The sequence below is a fragment of the Mycena indigotica genome (assembly GCF_014461135.1).
Source record: "Mycena indigotica strain 171206Taipei chromosome Unknown Mind.scaff0003, whole genome shotgun sequence".
In the NCBI taxonomy this organism is placed as follows: Eukaryota; Fungi; Basidiomycota; class Agaricomycetes; order Agaricales; family Mycenaceae; genus Mycena; species Mycena indigotica.
This window is the reverse complement of record NW_023503002.1, coordinates 703,096-721,271: the sequence shown is the minus strand read 5'-3', so window position 1 is coordinate 721,271 and position 18,176 is coordinate 703,096. Positions and strand designations below refer to the sequence as shown.

The 18,176-nt window shown below is 49.6% G+C and overlaps 4 protein-coding genes across 4 annotated transcripts; 3 read left to right on the top strand and 1 right to left on the bottom strand.

The window, feature by feature from the left end:
• Positions 1-1,140: 1,140 nt before the first annotated feature.
• Positions 1,141-2,911, top strand: MIND_00301600 (uncharacterized protein; the record flags this gene model as incomplete). The annotated part of the gene is made up of 3 exons (XM_037359878.1): positions 1,141-1,643; positions 1,690-2,806; positions 2,861-2,911. The coding sequence occupies exons 1-3, from the start codon at positions 1,162-1,164 to the stop codon at positions 2,909-2,911; spliced, it is 1,650 nt and encodes a 549-aa protein (XP_037222763.1). The 5' UTR covers positions 1,141-1,161.
• A 957-nt stretch (positions 2,912-3,868) lies between these two features.
• MIND_00301500 (Zn(2)-C6 fungal-type domain-containing protein) lies at positions 3,869-4,938 on the top strand (the record flags this gene model as incomplete). The annotated part of the gene is made up of 3 exons (XM_037359877.1): positions 3,869-4,020; positions 4,068-4,762; positions 4,817-4,938. Exons 1-3 carry the CDS (start codon positions 3,887-3,889, stop codon positions 4,936-4,938), a joined length of 951 nt encoding a protein of 316 aa, XP_037222762.1. The 5' UTR covers positions 3,869-3,886.
• Positions 4,939-5,368: 430 nt separating this feature from the next.
• MIND_00301400 (uncharacterized protein) lies at positions 5,369-6,447 on the bottom strand (the record flags this gene model as incomplete). Its single annotated transcript, XM_037359876.1, has 3 exons — positions 5,369-5,775; positions 5,836-6,033; positions 6,084-6,447. 3 exons carry the CDS (start codon positions 6,445-6,447, stop codon positions 5,369-5,371), a joined length of 969 nt encoding a protein of 322 aa, XP_037222761.1.
• An 8,977-nt stretch (positions 6,448-15,424) lies between these two features.
• MIND_00301300 (Nuclease harbi1-like) lies at positions 15,425-16,759 on the top strand (the record flags this gene model as incomplete). The annotated part of the gene is made up of 4 exons (XM_037359875.1): positions 15,425-15,819; positions 15,875-16,182; positions 16,323-16,329; positions 16,378-16,759. The coding sequence occupies 4 exons, from the start codon at positions 15,425-15,427 to the stop codon at positions 16,757-16,759; spliced, it is 1,092 nt and encodes a 363-aa protein (XP_037222760.1).
• Between the last annotated feature and the right edge of the window lie 1,417 nt (positions 16,760-18,176).

Sequence of the window (18,176 nt, the reverse complement as noted above, 5' to 3'; positions counted from 1 at the left end):
ATGGAGGGTTGAGTGTACCCTCCATCCTAACTAGGAGGGTTATGTGGGATCCACAGGTGGGACGTCCAGCAGTTTCTGGGGTTTGCTAATTTCTACCGCAGGTTCATTCGGCAACTTAACTACTTCATCAGGTGGAAAGGCTATAACGCTTCACACGACTCGTGGGTTCAGTTCAACCGCGTCTTCGCGCCAGACAAAGTCGCGGATTTCTATCGGAGATACCCAGGTAAACCGCGACACATCGCCTCAGCAACTTTTGACTCGCTACCCTTCCGTGTTATGCGTCGGGACACCACATTCAAAGGGGGGGTAATGTCAGGGGAACCCCCGCTTCGGCCTCCTTCGGACCCTCCGAACGCATCCGAGGCGCATCCGACCGGCGCCCCCTCGGACGCTCCGACCCACCCCGACCATCGTCCACGACCTCCTTCGCCCGCACAATCACCGATCCGTCAAGACCCTCCCAATGATCACCTTGGGACAGAGCCTGCGATGCTGCTCAGGCCTTCTGCGCTCTACGTCGGCAGCTACGGATGACCAGTATATAGTTGGCACCCCAGCAGGCGGACCCTTAGAGTTTCTTCTCTTTGGATCCTCCCCTGCTAGGTCGGTCCCTTCATGTATTTCTGTAGCTCTTATTCACGCTTTGGATCCTCCCCTGCCAGGCTTTTGTCAGAGCCTCCAGGGTTGCCCTTACAGGTCCAAAATTGATTAAGCCTTAAGTAAGCCTTAAGCCCTTCAATAAGCCACAGGGCTTAAGGACTTAATTGCCTAAAAAGGAAATTTTTCAGACAGCCTTCTGTGCAGCTACAGCAAATCACCCGGAGGATTCCAAAGAAAACTGGACCATTTAAAAAAAATCTTAATGAAGGTAATAATATGCCAAAAAAGGCTATCTTTATTGAGTAGAAAAAAAGTTTCAAGTGGATAGCAAATAAATCCATAGGGAAAAAAAAAGCTTCCCAGATTGTGGCAAAAAAGCTTGCCTGTAGGGTGGAAAAATAGGACTTTTTTGGTCACAAGGAGCCTTTTTGTATCATTAATATTGACTGTTTTTTTGACAGATTGTGTCAGATTGTGTCACAATCTGTGACACAGCAGTGACCGTGACTATTTGACACGTAATTTTCTTGACCCTGTCTTCCTTCAACAATCATCGCAATGCTGCAGCTGCTCGACCTCCCCGCGGAGGTGCTGCTCATGTGCCTCTCGCACCTGTCGCTCGGGGACCTGCTCGCGTGTCTGGACATGCACAATTTGGCGCTGAGCACGCTCATCTTCGAGGCGCCCGCGATCCAGTTCCGCGTCGAGCAGGACACGTGTGGCGTCGCGGAGACCGCGCACGGGGCGGCGGGCCCGCTGTTCGCGCGGCGGGCGGCGCTGAGGGAGCGGGAGGAGCGGTGGCGGGCGTTCGCGCCGGTGGGCCGGCGGGCGGTGGCGACGCGCGATGTGCGGCTGTATGACGTCGGCGAGGACTGCTATGCGCTGGCGTACAAGAGTGGCCCGCAGGCGGCGATGTGTGATAGGGTGGAGTATATGTTTTTGGATGGGAGTGAGGGATGGCTGGCCCCGGAGGATATAACGCAGCCGGTGGTGGACATTTGTGTGGTGTCGGAGTGGGACTTGTTGGTGGTGGTTACGCTGTGCGTTGCTGTCTCTCTTCTTCGTACCTTTCTGACTGGAAAACAGGTCGGCGGAGAATAACGGAATGCGCAGGCTGGCTGCACATCTGCGACAGCTGTCGACTGGGGCGGTCCAAGCTGGTCTGGCGCGGACAATCGAGCTGACGACTGCGCCCGCGGGCTATGGCGTGCCGGACCTCCGGGTGGAGGTGGCCGGGTCCACGCTGGCCATCGCAGCCTGCTTCGTGGCCAGCGCGGAAGACGAGGTGGAGCTGGACCTGCTGCACCTGATCCACTGGCCGTCGGGCCGCGCGTTCACGGACGCGGTCCCGTGCTCGCTGACGAGCTTCGCGTTCGTGCACGACGCGCTCCTGCTCGTGCCGAACCCGCACACGCACTGCCTCGACGTGCTCGCGCTCGGCGCGGACAGCTACGGCTGGATGCTCTCCTTCCGCCTCCCCGCGCTGCGCCCCGGCCACCAGCTCCTCTGGGACTCCTTCGACTGCCGCGCGCAGCCCACGCCGCACACCCACCTCGTCCCCGCGCCGCCGCCGGCCCGCGACCTCCATGACACCCCCGCGCAGACCCGCACGCCGTTCCGGCCCGACCCGGAGCAGGCCCTCATCGTGCTCATGTTCGACACCGCCACGGACGCCGACCCCGCCGACGCCGACGTCGAGCTGGTCACGACGCCCACGATCGTCGTCATCGACCGCCTGCGGCTGCGCGAGCGCTTCTACGCGGGGTACCGCGAGCAGGCGGACGGCGCGCCGCTCGTGGAGGTGCCCTTCGCGGACTGGGGCCCGCACGCGTCCACGTGGCTCGACGCCGGCCGCAGCGGGCTCGCGCTGTCCGGGTACGCGGTCACGGGGTTCGTCGGCACACGTCTCGTCGCGCTCGGCGAGGCCGGGGGCGCGGAGCCGGAGGGCCCGCGGCACGTGCGCGTGCTGGACTTCAACTACAAGACTGTGAACCGCGTGCGCAAGCAGCTCGACGCCGCGAAGATGGACGTCCTCGAGGCCGCGCAGGCGACGAGACGCGTGCGGATGCCCGCCGCGGACGCGGAGCACGGCGCGTTCGCGGAGCCGCTCGGGGCGGCGCTGGGGTATGTGGACATCACGTCACGGGAGGTGGTCGACTGGGAGGGCGTGCATATGAGCAATGCGTGCATCTTGGGCGAGAAGGTGCGTGTTTGATGTCTTCTTTCGAGGGAAAGCTGACAGATGTCGGGTCGACAGGACTCGGATGTCGAGGGCGAGAGAGAGCTGCATGTGCTGTACTTCGGCTGAGGCGTGAAGCATGTGTGCATAACTCCACGTTCAAGTTCTATACATCCATCTTCTTGTCATTAGTACCCATCCACCTAATCTTTTGTTACTGGCAACACCTACATGTCTCTTTACTTGCTAGACAGCCCCAATTTCAGAAAAATCTCTGAATCAGGTCTCTTCCCGATTAATGTCTAGATACATATAAGTATTCTATAGTTGTCCCCAGATTTTTCGTTGTATCAATGTCAGCTTAAACTCTGAGATGAAGGGGACATATATCTGTTGTAGTCGGATTGAGTCAGGCACAGATTTATTTGGAAAATTTACTTTATGTCAAAATTTGCTATTTGTTTACTAGTTACTATGCAAAAGAAGTCTATGGATAACTTTTCAATTGATTTTTGTCTTTAACGCTAGAGCCTAAATCGAGGATTATACAGATGCGACAACAGGCAGGAAAACAGACGCGACAGGTGTCGCATCCGTTCCATGCCTGCTGGTGCGTCTGTTTTCGATGGCCCAGATGCGACACCACAACAGCAATCAATTGATTGTATCACACTGGTAGTTAATACTAGTATTCCTCTGAATAAAAAATAACCCTAACCAACCCTAACCAAACCCTAACAAATAGTTACAACATTAACTCAGCATTTCCCCCAACAGCATATATAGATGTACCTTTCCCTTATCCTAACCCTAACTAACCAAACCCTAACCAACCCTAACTAACACTAACCAATACTAACAAATATTACTTAAAACAAAATATTCATGTTTCTACTGTTGCATCTGTTTTTGGACCAGACTGTTGGCAGTCTGTTGCATCTGTGCCCGTGTGTTGCATCTGAAGGTATAAATGTTGCATCTGAATGAATGTAGTCGCATCTGGTGTGTCCCGGCCTAAATCAGCCCTCCATTTGCCGGGATCAGGTCACACTGAGTCAGGTCACATGAGTCATTGATCGGCAGCCACTCTTGCTTCTGCCCTTGATGGAGCTTATCGACGCGTCGCTGGGGCCACGCCTGCCGCCCGAGCTGGAGCGTGAGATCTTCGAGGCCGCGGCTGAGATGGACCCGCCATCGATTCCGCGGCTCCTGGTCGTGGCGAAACGCGTGCAGCTGTGGTATGAGCTCCTCAATTCCGCAGTGCTAGCACCAACCCGCGTTGCAGGATTGAGCCGCTTGCATACCACACTGTGACCGTGGACGACTCGAAGCGGTTCCTGTCGTTCCTCGACAACGCCAACGGCGGGTGGAAGCCGCCCGCGTTCTTTGCGCAGCACGTGCGGTACCTCTTCATCCACATCACGACCGACGACGGTGTCCCGCTCCAGCCGGCGCTCTCCGCGCTTAAGCTCTGCACCGGCATCACACGCATCGCCGGCGCCGGCCCGCTCGTCTGCCGCGACCTCCTCCCGGTCCTCGCCGGTCTGCGCCTCGAGCGCATCGCGCTGTTCCTCACGCACGTGTTCCCGGAGCTGGAGGAGGTCGACCTCGGGCTGGCGTGCTTCCAGACGCTGACACACTATGACGTGTTCGACTACCTCCCCGAGCACGCGCAGGCGCTCATGTACGTCGGCAAGCTCGCCCTGCTGCCCTGCCTGACACACGTGTCCCTCAACGACGACGTCCCGTGGCCGGCCGTCGAGGAGCTCTTGCAGACGTGTGCCACTCTGCGTGTGCTGGTGCTGCAGTGGGCGGACGGGGTCGAGACGGGCATCAAGCGCGCGGCGGAGACGCCGATCCGCGACGCAAGGTTCGTGATGACGATGTTCGACGACATGGAGGAGGCAGCGTGGGACGCGCCGAACCTGTGGACGCTCGCAGAGGAGTTCATCGAGAACAAGCGGCAGGGCCGGATTGACGGTGAGGGATCATTCCACCCTTGAACCATGAAGACTGACTGCCAGCGTCATACAGAGACTTGTTTCTGGATGCAGCGCGCAGACTGGCCAAAGAACGATGACGACGCTCCTGAATCAAGTGCGGAAACTGAGGGGAACTCGATACCAGTCGCCGGGCTGTCCTTGCAGGATGCGTAGCTGTGGATGTCGCCAGCAACGCGCGGAGTTTGAATACTTATATTTACGGATACGGAATTTGGAGTGCACAACCTGAACGAGACGTAAGTATTGTAGCATTCAACTCGTAATCCAGCTTCAAGTTTCCGCAAAGATCGTCAAGACTAACCTGTAGTTTTACTGATGTTGTAAATATAGGAATTTTCTACTCAATCCGTATCAGTGTCTATCAATGGGAACAAATATTCAAATGTGAACTTGGCTCGGGTAAGTGTCAGAAATCAGGTGCCTAATCCGGGAATGGTGGCATTTGTTCCCGAGTCCATTGCAGTTTGAAGGGCTTGAGGTCCATTGCTCAGCTTAAGCTTCGCATTGATGCAGTTGACATTGACATGAGCATACATAAATTTATTGAGTATGCTAAACATGGAGAGAAGAAGACCTGAATCATTCACTGCCTGGCACAACCACTTCCCTGCCCCTGCCCCTCCCCCTGCCTCGACGCGTTCATTCTCCGGTCAAACCGGCCCATCTCCGAAAAATAGTCCATATGCTGGATGCCCGGGAGGCGGTCCTGGGCCGGCGGCGGCGGCGGCGCGTTGGGGAACGGCAGCCGGACCTCCTCGCCGCGGTAGCGCAGCGAGTAGCCCGTCGGCGGCGGCGCGGGCCGGCGAGGCGGTTGCGGGCCGGCGGCGCGCGCGGGGTGCGCGTGGATGTGGCAGACGGCGGACGTGCAGACCGCGGGGACCGCGGCGGCGCGGGCGGCGTACTCGGCGTGGTTGTGGCTGGGCGCGGGGTAGAGCGCCGCGGGGAGCGGCCACTCCAGCGCGCGCATGCCGCAGACGATGTACCGGTGCGCTGGGGAGGGGCTGATCAGGGGACAGACTCCGAGCCGGGAATATTAGTAATCGGACCCACCGGCGGCGTAGATGTCCTGCACGGAGTTGCGTGGGGCGACGCCGATGAGCTGGCCCAGCTCCGCGAAGATGTGGCCGAATTGCGCGGACGGCTGGGAGAACTTGACGAAGACCGACTCGGCGTCGGTGAGGATCGGGGCGTCGCGGTGGCCGTTGGCCCTGTTGTAGGCACGTGTGATGCGCCGGATGTGGGCCACGACTGCTGGTTGTGAGCAAAGTGACTTGAAGACGAAATCGAAGGAAACGGACCGCGCTCGAGCAGATCAGCCCTGCCCGCCGGGTCGAGATAGAATGCGCCTTGGTAGTTGGGTATCTTGGAGGCTGCTGGCAGCACAACGTGTAGGGAGTCGAGCCAGAAGTCGAGCTGAACCAGCTGCGGAAGGAAGCAGACTTCTTCCCGCGTCGGGGTGATGCCAGTGTGTGTGTTGCGGATGTCAGAGGTGGTCATGGTATGCAGGAGATTGAGTAGTGGGTTGGGGCAGCAACGAGAATGTGGGTGCAGCTTATATACTGAGTGCGAGGGCGCTTTGGACGCTTTGCGCTCGACGGTGGGATACGCACGATCGTCATCGCAGCTCAGGCCCAAGCGAGCCGCGAGAAAGTGAGAGGCCATGCCGCCATCCAAAAGAACTCGCTGTTCATCGAATCAGCAATAAAGAGAGGCAAAAGTCACCCGATATTCACCGTCTAACCGCTTTTCGTGTTTTTCGTTCTCTATGAAACGGTAAACCCTCCCCCCGGGCCTGCAAGCACAAACTCGGCGGGTCGACCTAACGCCCGCAGTCATAGTCGCAGGAGCCTTGGCCGATCACGGAAGGTCATTGCATTCAAGTTTGCCGAGGCCAAAGCGAAGCGGGTGGACAAAGCAGGCCGGGAGAAGGATGTGCTTTCGGGATTACGTAGTCAGGGATATGCCGTAGTACCTCAGTCAAGTGCTCATCCAAAACAACGCCGCTGTTCATGGTATCAGCAAGGAAAAGCAACAAGATTCGCCAGCACTCACCGTCCAGCCGCTTTTCGCGTTTCCTCTGGATAAACTCCTCCGCGTGCGACCACAGCCTGAGACTCGGTGGATCCCGCACGCCCGCGGTCATATTCCAGTATTTGGACATGAGGAAGCGGTCGTCGCGGAAGGGCACCTCCTTGGCGCGTGTCTCTCCTTCCGCCTCGGACGCAGACACTGACGTCAGCACCACAAGTACCCGCAAGCTTTCGCAATTCTGCAGAAGATTCTCCGTTACAACCCAGTCGACCGTGGCGTTGAGCGCGAGATGCGTGAGGACCGGCAGTCGCGCAAGCTTTGCCGCGCCACCTCGTTGTCCCACAAGTTGTCGTATAAGTAGAGATGTGGCAGCGTCTGAAAGCACTGCGCATTGGCAAGCCCCACCGACCCCGGAAAGACATGCGAAAGGAACTTGAAGAGCGCCACCCGCTCGAGGCGCATCCCCGCCAGCAGTGCCCAGCACCCGAGCCAGGGGCGGTCTGGGCGGGACCCCCGCAACCCGGGTCACACCGGTACACAGCCCATGCGTCTTCGAGTGAGGCGGCCCTGTTAGAGGCGATATATATGTGAATTATGAGGCGGTGGACGTGGCGCGCGAAAAACTCGGGTATTGTGACGTCACGTTTGCGTCCTCATCCCTGATTCCATATGATCATCTACTGGCAAGAATGCGGAGGCCCTACACATAAGGCGCAGGAGCCTGAGCTCTGTTGCTCCCCGCCGCACCTCGTTTTCCGACTCTTTCCAGCACTGCGAACATCTTTTTAGTATTGGACATTTGCTTACTCGAGTACAGATTGAAAATGGCCTGTAGCTCTCCTGCCTCCTTCGTCCTCCAAGCAGCGCGTAGCTTGAGATTCAGGGACATGGGCCTCGCACCGGAAACCGGTTTGTGGGGGGCTGGATTCCATCGAACAAATGGATTCCAGGAGGAGAGAAGGGGTGCGCGATTGAACGGGGTGGGTGGATTCGTGGTATACATACTTATGTCGGGATATCTTGATTCTCATGTGATTCGAGGTTCCGGCGCGGGTATGAATATAAACGGGGCATATTCTATTCACAGCCATCATTGAGTTCACAGCGAATCATGAACGGCGCCACACTGAGGAAGGGTCATGTGGAATTCGAATCACATCATGGCATCGCCATGCTCGACGTTCCACAGCTCTGGTCTCTCTCTCGTACCACCATGACCTCCACCCCTACCTTGCATGCCCAAACCAACTCTGCTCGGGCCACCGATGCCATTGGGCTGGCGGCCCAGCTCACAACTAGTATTCCAGTTGCAGGAGGAGCAATTTCTAGCTGTCTGAATGTGATGAAGGGACTTCTTGAGATGGTCTCGGTGAGTTTGCCACCACTTCTTTCACAATATCCATTCAGGGTCTCGTCATACAGACTGCACAGTACAACAAGACGGAGCTGCCAGGCCTTATCGACCAGCTAAAGGAAATCTGTGAAATGCAGATGGAAAAATTAGCTGATACTCCAAAAGTTCAGCATCTATTCTCTGTATTGAAGAGGTATTTTGAATGTGTTGTTGCAACTTAGTGTATTAATCATATTTTACAGCAAGCTAGAGCCATATATTATTCAATGTGAAGACCTTCTACAGAGCTCAAAGAAGAAGAGAAACTTCTGGAAGAGCCCATCCATCAAAGCAGACATCAGTGATATCAAGACAAAATTAAATGCATACCTCCAAAAGTTTATGGTCAGTCTTAAACAATTCCACGAGTAACTTGAAACATTGTAAACTAAGCTTTCTTCAAGACAGAAATGCAGATAGCATTGTTTATTCTCACACAACAGTTCTATACTGAGGGTAAGAGTTACATGCACAAAATTCATAGATTGACCTTCAAAAGATAAGATGAATAAAGCTCTCAGCAAGCTAGAGGCAAAATATATTGCAGCTCAATACAATGCTGAAAATACACCCAACTGCTGCTTGGAAGATACCAGGGTGAAAGTTACCCAAGAGATCATTGATAGATTAACTGGGAATCAATATCCACAGCAGATTATCCTGCTCACTGGCTCTGCAGGGTCTGGGAAGTCTACAATTGCAAAGACAGTAGCTACGAAGCTGGCGGAGGAGCATTCTCTTGCTGCCTCTTTCTTTTTCTCATACCGCTTTGCTGGACGTAATGACCATAGAGGCTTACCTATTGCTCTTGCCTATCAACTTGCAGCATATAGTTCCACATTCAAAAGGCTATTAGGAAAATTTCTCGAGGACAGTCAATTCCAGGTCCTGAATGAAGATCCCAAGAACCAGTTTGATAAGCTTGTCGTAGCTCTTTTAAACCAGTTACAAGTCCCCTCCTCTCAATCATTTTGGATCATTTGTCTAGATGCTCTTGATGAGTGTGGGCAGGATCAGGGCCAGATAGTTGTATCATGGCTGACAACTGCCAGAGATAAAATTCCTTTCTTTATTCGTTTTTTCCTTACTGGGAGACCACAAGTTCCAGCAACAGTTATGACTGGTCCTCTCAAGGTATCTGCTTTTGAAATAAAGCTGGACCATCTTGAGCAGCATATTGTTAGAGCAGATATTGACAAATATCTTCACCACTTGCTTCCTCTTACATCAACAAATTGGTATGACAAGTCAAAGGCAGCTTCTACTATCAGTTACATCTCCCATCATGCTGCTGGACTGTTTATATATGCAGCCACTTCTGTTAGATATATCAGCACATCTGATAGCCAGAACAGCTGGGATGAACAAGCAGAATATCTGCTGAATATGCAAACTGGATATCAAGATCTTAATGCACTCTACTTGAATGTTATATCATCTGTCATCCAGAAGCCAAAGGCAAATTCAGAACAGTGGAGAAAGGATCAATATGAAAGACAACTCAGTATACTTTATACTGTGCTCAATCTTTTTGAGCCACTTAGTTTGGATAATCTGGCCAAATTACTAGACATAAACAAGGAGAAGGTTCATAAGTATCTCATGAGGTTAAGTGCAGTGATATTTGTTCCAGATCTAGATGACACAACCAGTCTTGTTCAACTATATCATTTGTCATTCAAGGAATTTGCACATCAACCTCCCCAAGGCATAGATAATCCCGACTTCAGCTGTAGCTCTGAAAAGGCACAAATATTTGTTATTAAGAGAATTATCCAGGTTCAATTAAATGAACTTAGGTTCAATATTTGTGATATTAAAACATCATACAAGTCAAATGAAGAGCAAAATTTGGATATTATGAAATATATTCCACCACACCTCAGATACTGTGTCTTGCACTGGATCAGGCATATCACCCCACATACTCAGAACCTTTCTGATATTCAGAATCTTCTGATGACCAATGTATGGTTTTGGCTAGAAGTGATTGCCTTGTTAGGTGGGGTGGCAGTGGTAATGCAGCAGGTGAAGACAATATCACAATGGATCCAGGTAAGAGAGACACCTATATATAAACTATTTCTTACAAAATACAGAATGAAAAGCACAAAGCTATGTTTCAAGAGCTTGCTAGTTTCCTTCAAGTTTTTGGGGGATGTATACAGCATAGTACAGCACATTTATATGTGTCTGCATTAAATTTGATACCTCAGAACTCCCAGATGCTAACTTTGCAATTAAAAGAAAGGGGTTTGAATCAGACACTCAAGGTCAATCAGGGAGCTTGGAAAGACTGGCCACAACTTGTAAAAGCTTTCCATCAGGATTCCCCAGTTCGCACAGCAACATTTTCATCTGATGGACAATCTATTATCATCTGTGATGTATACTCTATATACTGCTGGGATGCTATAACAGGAGATCAGCTTGGGCATTGGCCAGCAAGTAACCTGGGGGTGAGTGAGGCTCTAAGAATTCTTCACAGACCTGCACTCTCACCAAATGGACAATACATTGGATCTCTTACACATAATATATTGCAAATATGGCATGCACTTACTGGAGATCTAATCATGCAATCTGTTCCAGCAGACATTGATAATGAACATATTATTTTCTCACCAGATAGTCAGCTTATTGCTCTGTATGGTGGCTGGAGGATACAGATATGGAATATACATACTGGAGAGCCGATTGAGCAGCCTTTTGAGGGGCATACAGGCAGAATTACCTCTCTTGCATTCTCCTCAGACAGCCAACATATTGTCTCAGGCTCTGAAGATGCAACACTCAGAATATGGAATGCATTTACTGGAAATCCTATTGGCTGTTCACTTCAAGGACATACTAAGATGATTCTGTCTATAGCATTCTCACAGGATGGGCAGTATATTGTGTCTGGATCTGCAGACAAAACTCTTTGTATCTGGAAAACATTTACAGGAGATCATGTTCGACATTCTCTCAAAGGACATACTGCTCCAGTTCTTTCGGTCGCAGTTTCACCAGATAGCCAATTTGTTGTGTCTGGATCTCAGGACCAGACTATACATATATGGAGCCTAATGACTGGAGCTCATATTGGATATCCACTTTTGGGACACACTGCTGATGTTGGCTCAGTTGCCTTTTCACCAGATGGCCACTATATTATTTCAGGATCTGATGACAACACAGTACGAATATGGAATATCTCCAAATATTATGATCTAGTCAACACAATTTCCTTAGCCAAAGGTCATAATAGTAATATCTTAACATCTGCTAGAATGTCTGTACACAGAGATAGTGGTAGGACTTGTCCTGAACAACACTCTGGCTCAGTCAACACTGTTGTATTCTCACCCAATGGTCAATATATCGCTTCTGCCTCTAATGATAAGACAATACATATACAGAATACATTTGCTGAAGATAATCTCAGCTATAGTCTTAAAGGACATACTGATGCAGTTCGCTCTGTTGGATTCTCTTCAGATAGTCAGAATATTATTTCTGGATCCCTTGATAAGACTGTGCAAATATATAATGCACGTACTGGAGACTGCATTGGATCTCTTAAGCATAGTTCTCCAGTTTTCTCTGTAGTATTCTCAACAGATGGCCAATATATTGCTTCGGCTTCAAACACTATATCTGTATGGAATGCACATACACAAGCACTTGTTTGGTGTTCTACTGAGCATTATGGCAACCTATTTTACTCTCTTGCATTTTCTTCAGATGGCCGATATATTGTTTCTGGCTCCTATGGTCAAAATGTTCATATATGGGATGCTATGAATGGAGATATTGTGAGGCATCATCCTTTTGAAGGACATTTTAGAATTGTCTGCTCAGTGTCATTCTCACCAGATAATCAGTATATTGCCTCTGGGTCTTCTGATGGCCATGTGGATATCTGGAATACAACAGATCATCTGAAACATCATTGTCTTACAGGACACACTGACTCTGTCCGGTCAGTAGCCTTTTCACCAGATGGCCAGTATATTGTATCTGGCTCATTTGATTGTACAATCCGGATATGGAATGCAGCAACAGGCAAACCTGTGAAACAACCTCTAGAAGGTCACACTGATGCAGTTCTCTCTGTTGCATTTTCTCCTGATGGAAACTTTATTGTTTCTAGTTCTCAGGACCAAACTATAAGAGTATGGAATATACATGCTTTTCATTCCTTATCCTCCTCTTATACTATGCTGCCTACATCTAATGTCAGTTAATTTTATTAGCTATATTATCTTGACTCATATATGTTTAGAGCTTTACACTGCCTACCTTATCACCATTTTGGAAACTTAGTGATGATGGCTGGGTCCTATCTGAAGAGGAAGATCTTCTCTTTTGGCTTCCTCCAGATTTTCGACCAGGGTTTTATATGCCACTGAATACCAAGGTCATTAGTCATCACAAAGTCAACTTCTCCTACAAGAATTTCATGCATGGAGATAACTGGACTAAATGCTATAGCTCTATCCCACTACCAGGTAGTTAAGACCTCATTGTTTAATACTCTAAGTTACTGATACCTTAACCTAGCATAAAGACCCTACCTATATAGAGTGAGGCTTTTAACATAAGGCAAAGAGCCCTTGAGACTATACTATAAAATCGGCTCAATATAGTTATTTAGATGATTAACTATGTGATCTGTAAGGTTTTTATCATTCTTTTTTTATTTATTTATTTGAGTGAGATGATATATGTTATGATCAGTCACCACTTCTATCCTTATATGCAAGGTAACTTTGCTGAATGACAAAAGGTAAGTTAATACCAACCGGTAGTCACTTGACCAATACAAAAGCTGTTAACAGTTTACTTAGCCTATTGACTGGAAAATAGTAGTGGGTGAACTAATGGCCATAACAACTGCAATTTGACTGGTATTATGGATCCCAGCCATCTCAATAGTCATAATTAGCACACCCCTCCCTACATAGATATACTATCTATGTTGATTTCATATTATATCTGTACTAACTCAGGCACCAAAGCCCATCTTTATTTCTGGACTCAGTCTGTCTCTAGTACTTGGTTTTTAGACAATGAAGATTTGCTAAGTGTTTCCGATTATCCTGACTTATAATTTGTCAGGAACAGGGCCGGCCTGGGCCCATGGCATGGTCTCCTGCCAGGTCTGACAAGTGTGGGAAAGCTGGTTCAACCCCCCCCATACCTGAGTATGTCAGTGAAACCTCCCCCTTTTGGTTCCCCAGAGATCTCTGGTGAAACATCGTCCCGCCCTGGACCTGGCTTGCGATATGGTGCAGGCATACTGCTTGAAGCAACAATCACACTTGGCACATCAAGAGCGCAGTATATAGTTCAGCTACTTAGCAGGTGGTGCCTTAGAGTTTCTTCTGTTTGGATCCTCCCCTGCTAGGACTCTGCTTCTGATCCTCCTGGGATTGCCCTTACACATGTGGTTAACCATACCAATTTTGGGGATTAGATTCCAAAGTTAAAGGATATTATCATAATGAATCTCCTATATATATATATATACTGATATAGCTCGAGTCTGTATAATCTTATGCATCCATCTGAAGTAGGCACAGTTATCAATATCCATGTATCATCTTACTATGTTATTGAATAGATAGTTAGCGTAGGGCATCGTTTGCCCTAACGCACAGATCCTTCATTGGAGTGTGATTGCAAACTGAATTTGGCTACTTTGATCCCATCCTTCCTCGGATCAACCGATATTTCAACAGTTATATCCATGCTGACTCCGGTTCGATTCCAAAATATGATTCTGGTATTTGGTTTTTACGCAATGAAGATTTACTGAGTGTTTCCAATTATGCCAACTTATGATCTATGCAATCATCTATGCCTTGTTCCTCGTATGCAAGTCCTCTTCTACTCTCCTTGACTTTGTTCTAATCTTGTTACTTACTTTGTTATCACTTATTCCATTTCCGTTACTTCTCATACTGTCACAGATAAGACCCGGCCCGTCCGCTCCGGTGCTGGTGTCAGGCCATTCCGGGCCTGCAATATGCAGCACGTGACGATGGGGAACAGGCGCCCCAGTAGGAGGAATGCACACGTGGAAAGCATATGACCAAGAACGACATGTCAAGCTGTTGCCAAGCCCAACTCGACACTAGGGGATTGGGGAGGAGTGCTAGGAGGTTAGAAGTAGTGCCTGGCCTGTAAGGGATGTACGATTGTCCCATCTGCGGCCAGGAATGGGGGCAAGGAGGAGCAGTGGAGGCCAGGGTGTCCGATCACCCCTTTGCGGGCCCGTATATATAAAGCGCGATAGTATACCATGTACTCTATCGCTTAGATCGTCTAAAGTACTGCTTCTCTCCGTGTAAGGAGGTATCACCGACTCATCAGGCCCAAAATGACCTGATTCGAACCTTTGAGAACTGACCATGACAAAGGGACCAAGCAAACAGGCCCTTTTGGTTCAGTGCTACCCTGCTCGCTTTGCTTGCGGGCTCAACGATCCTAGGGCTCCAACTATTTTATTTCTATTTGTCAAATTTTCAAATAAAATAGAAACACAAATATAAATGGATATAAATGTTTAAAAATATTTGTAAACAGTAATTTTTAGACTAGTTATGGTGTTGGGAAAAGACCAGCCTTGATCCACATCTTTGTCAGCATTGCTTCCATAATAGTCTCCGCCTTCATTGATGCACGCGTGTCAGCGCAGAGATGTCGGGACTTGGAGAATAAGCGCTCGACAGAGACGCTGGTTCCGGGGATTGCCAGATAATCTCGCGCCATACGCGAGATCACAGGGAAAAGATGTCCGAATTCCTATTGCAACTTGGAGTAAGAAAGTGAATAGAGATGGCGTGAACAAAAACATGCCTTCCACCAATCCAGCGGCTTATCTCGGTCCCCACGTCCATAAAGCCGATAGGCGATGAAGAAGCGTTGAAGCTCTGTGTTAGAGCTCGTTCGGGAACGAGAATCCGCTGCGATTCTCGCGAGAATCTGGATTCTCGTCAGGTCCGGCGTGACTTCCTTTTTGAGTTAGCATTGTCTCACACCCGCCGGAATGGTTGATGGCATTATTATTCAGTTCATCTTCTGTACTCTTTACTGCTTTGTTATCTTAGAGGGTGTCCAAGGGCAACACACATGTACTTTGGCTATTATGGAGCTCACTGAGAGAGAAAAATCAAGTGCTTGTCCAAGTCACAGGCATCATCATGTGATATGATGTGACCGCCACCAATGCTTCCTCGACTCCCTGATGCTCGTCGTACACGGACACTGGCTGCCCTCCTGGCTGCCCATCTACTGCAGCTACTGGCGTATATGTCTATGCTGTATGATGCTAGCATGGCTCGGGCTGTACCTGTACCTTATCATACCTCTGCACTATCTGGTCAAGCCTGGGTTGATGAACTGTATCATAGCCAGCACCCAGACCGGATTCTTTGTGAATTGGGTGTACGTCGGCATATTTTCAACATACTCATTTCCGAGCTTCGCTGGATGGGCTATACTGAGTCACGGCATATCTCATTGGAAGAAAAATTGGCTATCTTTCTCTATACTTGCGTAACTGGTCTTTCTATCCGTCATGTGGGGGAACGTTTTCAACACTCAAATGAGACTATTAGCATGTGAGTTTATTTTATTCTCTGAATCTGTTGAACTAATTTATATAATATTTTCTAGTTACTTCAAAGAAATGTTGGATGCGTTCTCTGGTCCCAACTTCTATAACCGCTATGTCCATTTACCCACCGCCACCACACCCCAACCCCAGCACTTTGCCAATAATCCCATTTTCATGCCCTTTTTCAAAGATGCTCTAGGTGCCATTGATGGCAGCCATATTCCATCCTGGCCATCCAAAGAGGAACGCCAATACCATCGTGATCGAAAGGGCCAAGTCTCAAAAACATCCTTTGCTGCTGCTCCTTTGATATGCGGTTCCAATATGCAGTTACTGGATATGATGGCTCAGCAGCCGATGCAACAATGTTTGCACAATCAAGAATGGCAGACTTCAGAATCCCGTTCAACAAATTCTTTCTTGCTGATGCAGGGTTTCCAAACTGCCGTGCACTTCTTGTACCTTATCGGGGTATCCGTTATCATCTGAGGGAATGGGGAATTGCAGACCGGGCGTGAGTGTCATCAAATCATGATATTACAAATCTAATATTTTATCTTAGACCTGTAAATGCACAGGAGTTATTCAACCTGCGGCATGCTCAAGCACGGAATGTGATCGAACGTATATTTGGAGTTCTCAAGAAGAGATGGGCCTGTTTATGCACACCACTCAAGTATAACATGACCATCCAGGCTCGAGTTCCATCTGCTTTGATTGCCATTCACAATCTTATTCTCCGTTATGATCCTGTGGAGGCTACAGATGTTCTATATAATGAGGATGAAGATATTTGGGACCCAACACCACGAAACGAATCAGCTCCCGATGAGCTCAGCAATCAAATGGCTGTTCCTCAAGCTGAGCAGGCAGAGGCGGAGGCTCGACGAAATGCAATTGCAGAAGCAATGTGGATCCAATACCAGAGCTACCTAAACAACTAACTAGTTACCATAAAGTGCCCGTAGAATTATCAAACAAAGAAGGGTTATACGGAAAAGAAGATAGATCAGGAAAATCAGGTGGATTGAATGGAGGTGGAGCTTGAGAGGAAAGCATATCCAAAGGAACAATAGCATCAAGAGATAGGTCATAGCCAGGAGGAAGACAATCAAGCATATCCAACTTACCCAAAACCCATTCACGACGATAAACAACATCCTCGTCATCATCCCATAGGCCCATATATACCGCAACCAGGTCCCGATCCTTCTGCAGCAGATTTGTAAATGCCAGAGCAAGGCGGGAGGGAAGCCAGACACGCTCCACCTTGCGTACGTATCGCACAGCCTCGCTTAGTCGAGCAGGGGTATCAGGCGGGGGCGGTGGAGGCGGTGGAGGTGGTTCAAGAGCCGCTTTGAGCAGAGATGATGTTTCCTTGAAATGCGCATCTATCTGCTGAAAACGCTCATCGGCTTTTTGATTTCGACGCGACGAGGATGCAGCAGGGGTATGAACAGGACCAGTAGCCCGGAACTTCTGAACACGAGACGATGGTAATGGCGTTTCAGTCGGGGCACGTTTGCGACTAGCAGGAGTGGTTGCTGGTCCAATAGATGACTGTGATGAGGACTGTGGTTGAGAGGAAGGATGGTCGTCATCAGGTAGTTCTTGGCCTTGCTCGATATCCCATAGTGGGCTGTTCGGTTGCGCATCTGAGTCTTCGGAGGTACTGTCTGTAGAGCAAAATCAATAAAAAAACAAAAGAAGAGAGAAGAGTTCCAGACCTTCATCCACAATGGCCTCAGCACCTCCTTCCGAAGCACGATAAACGCTCTGGCCACGAGGAACCACCGTGTTCATGGGCATCAATTCATCGAATTGTCGATACAGAAGAAAGCCATTGTTGCGGAAGGGCTTTGATTTGGGATTGTGTCGGACCCATTCTGCCCAAACAGTGGCCTTATCCGGTGTTATATTGGCACCATGCTCCATGTCCCATGCACCAAAGCCCGAGTTAGCGCAGATTTTGACAACTTCTTGCCAGAGAGTCTTTTGCTGAAGCGCAGACAGTCAGAAAGGAAAGCCAGAAGCATGGCTGACACACCTTCCCAAACTGGTTCTTGACCGATGGACCATTCTTCGGCAGGCCTTCAGTTGGTGGATTAAGAGCAAGAGCAACGGCATTTGCAGTGGCCTTCCGCAGCCCCACAGGCTCCCCAAGCTCTGACTTCCGGCTGATGATCTCCTCCATCATTCTCACAAGGTCGGCATCAGTGTACAGGCATGTCTTCTGCTTGCTGTCGGTGTCTTCCACGGCGCCAGTCTCTTTTTTCTTCCGGCCCATCGACGGAGGACAGGTGATGTAATGATTTGTGACTATAAGTGACATGCGTTACAATCTAGTGACGAGAATCCAGA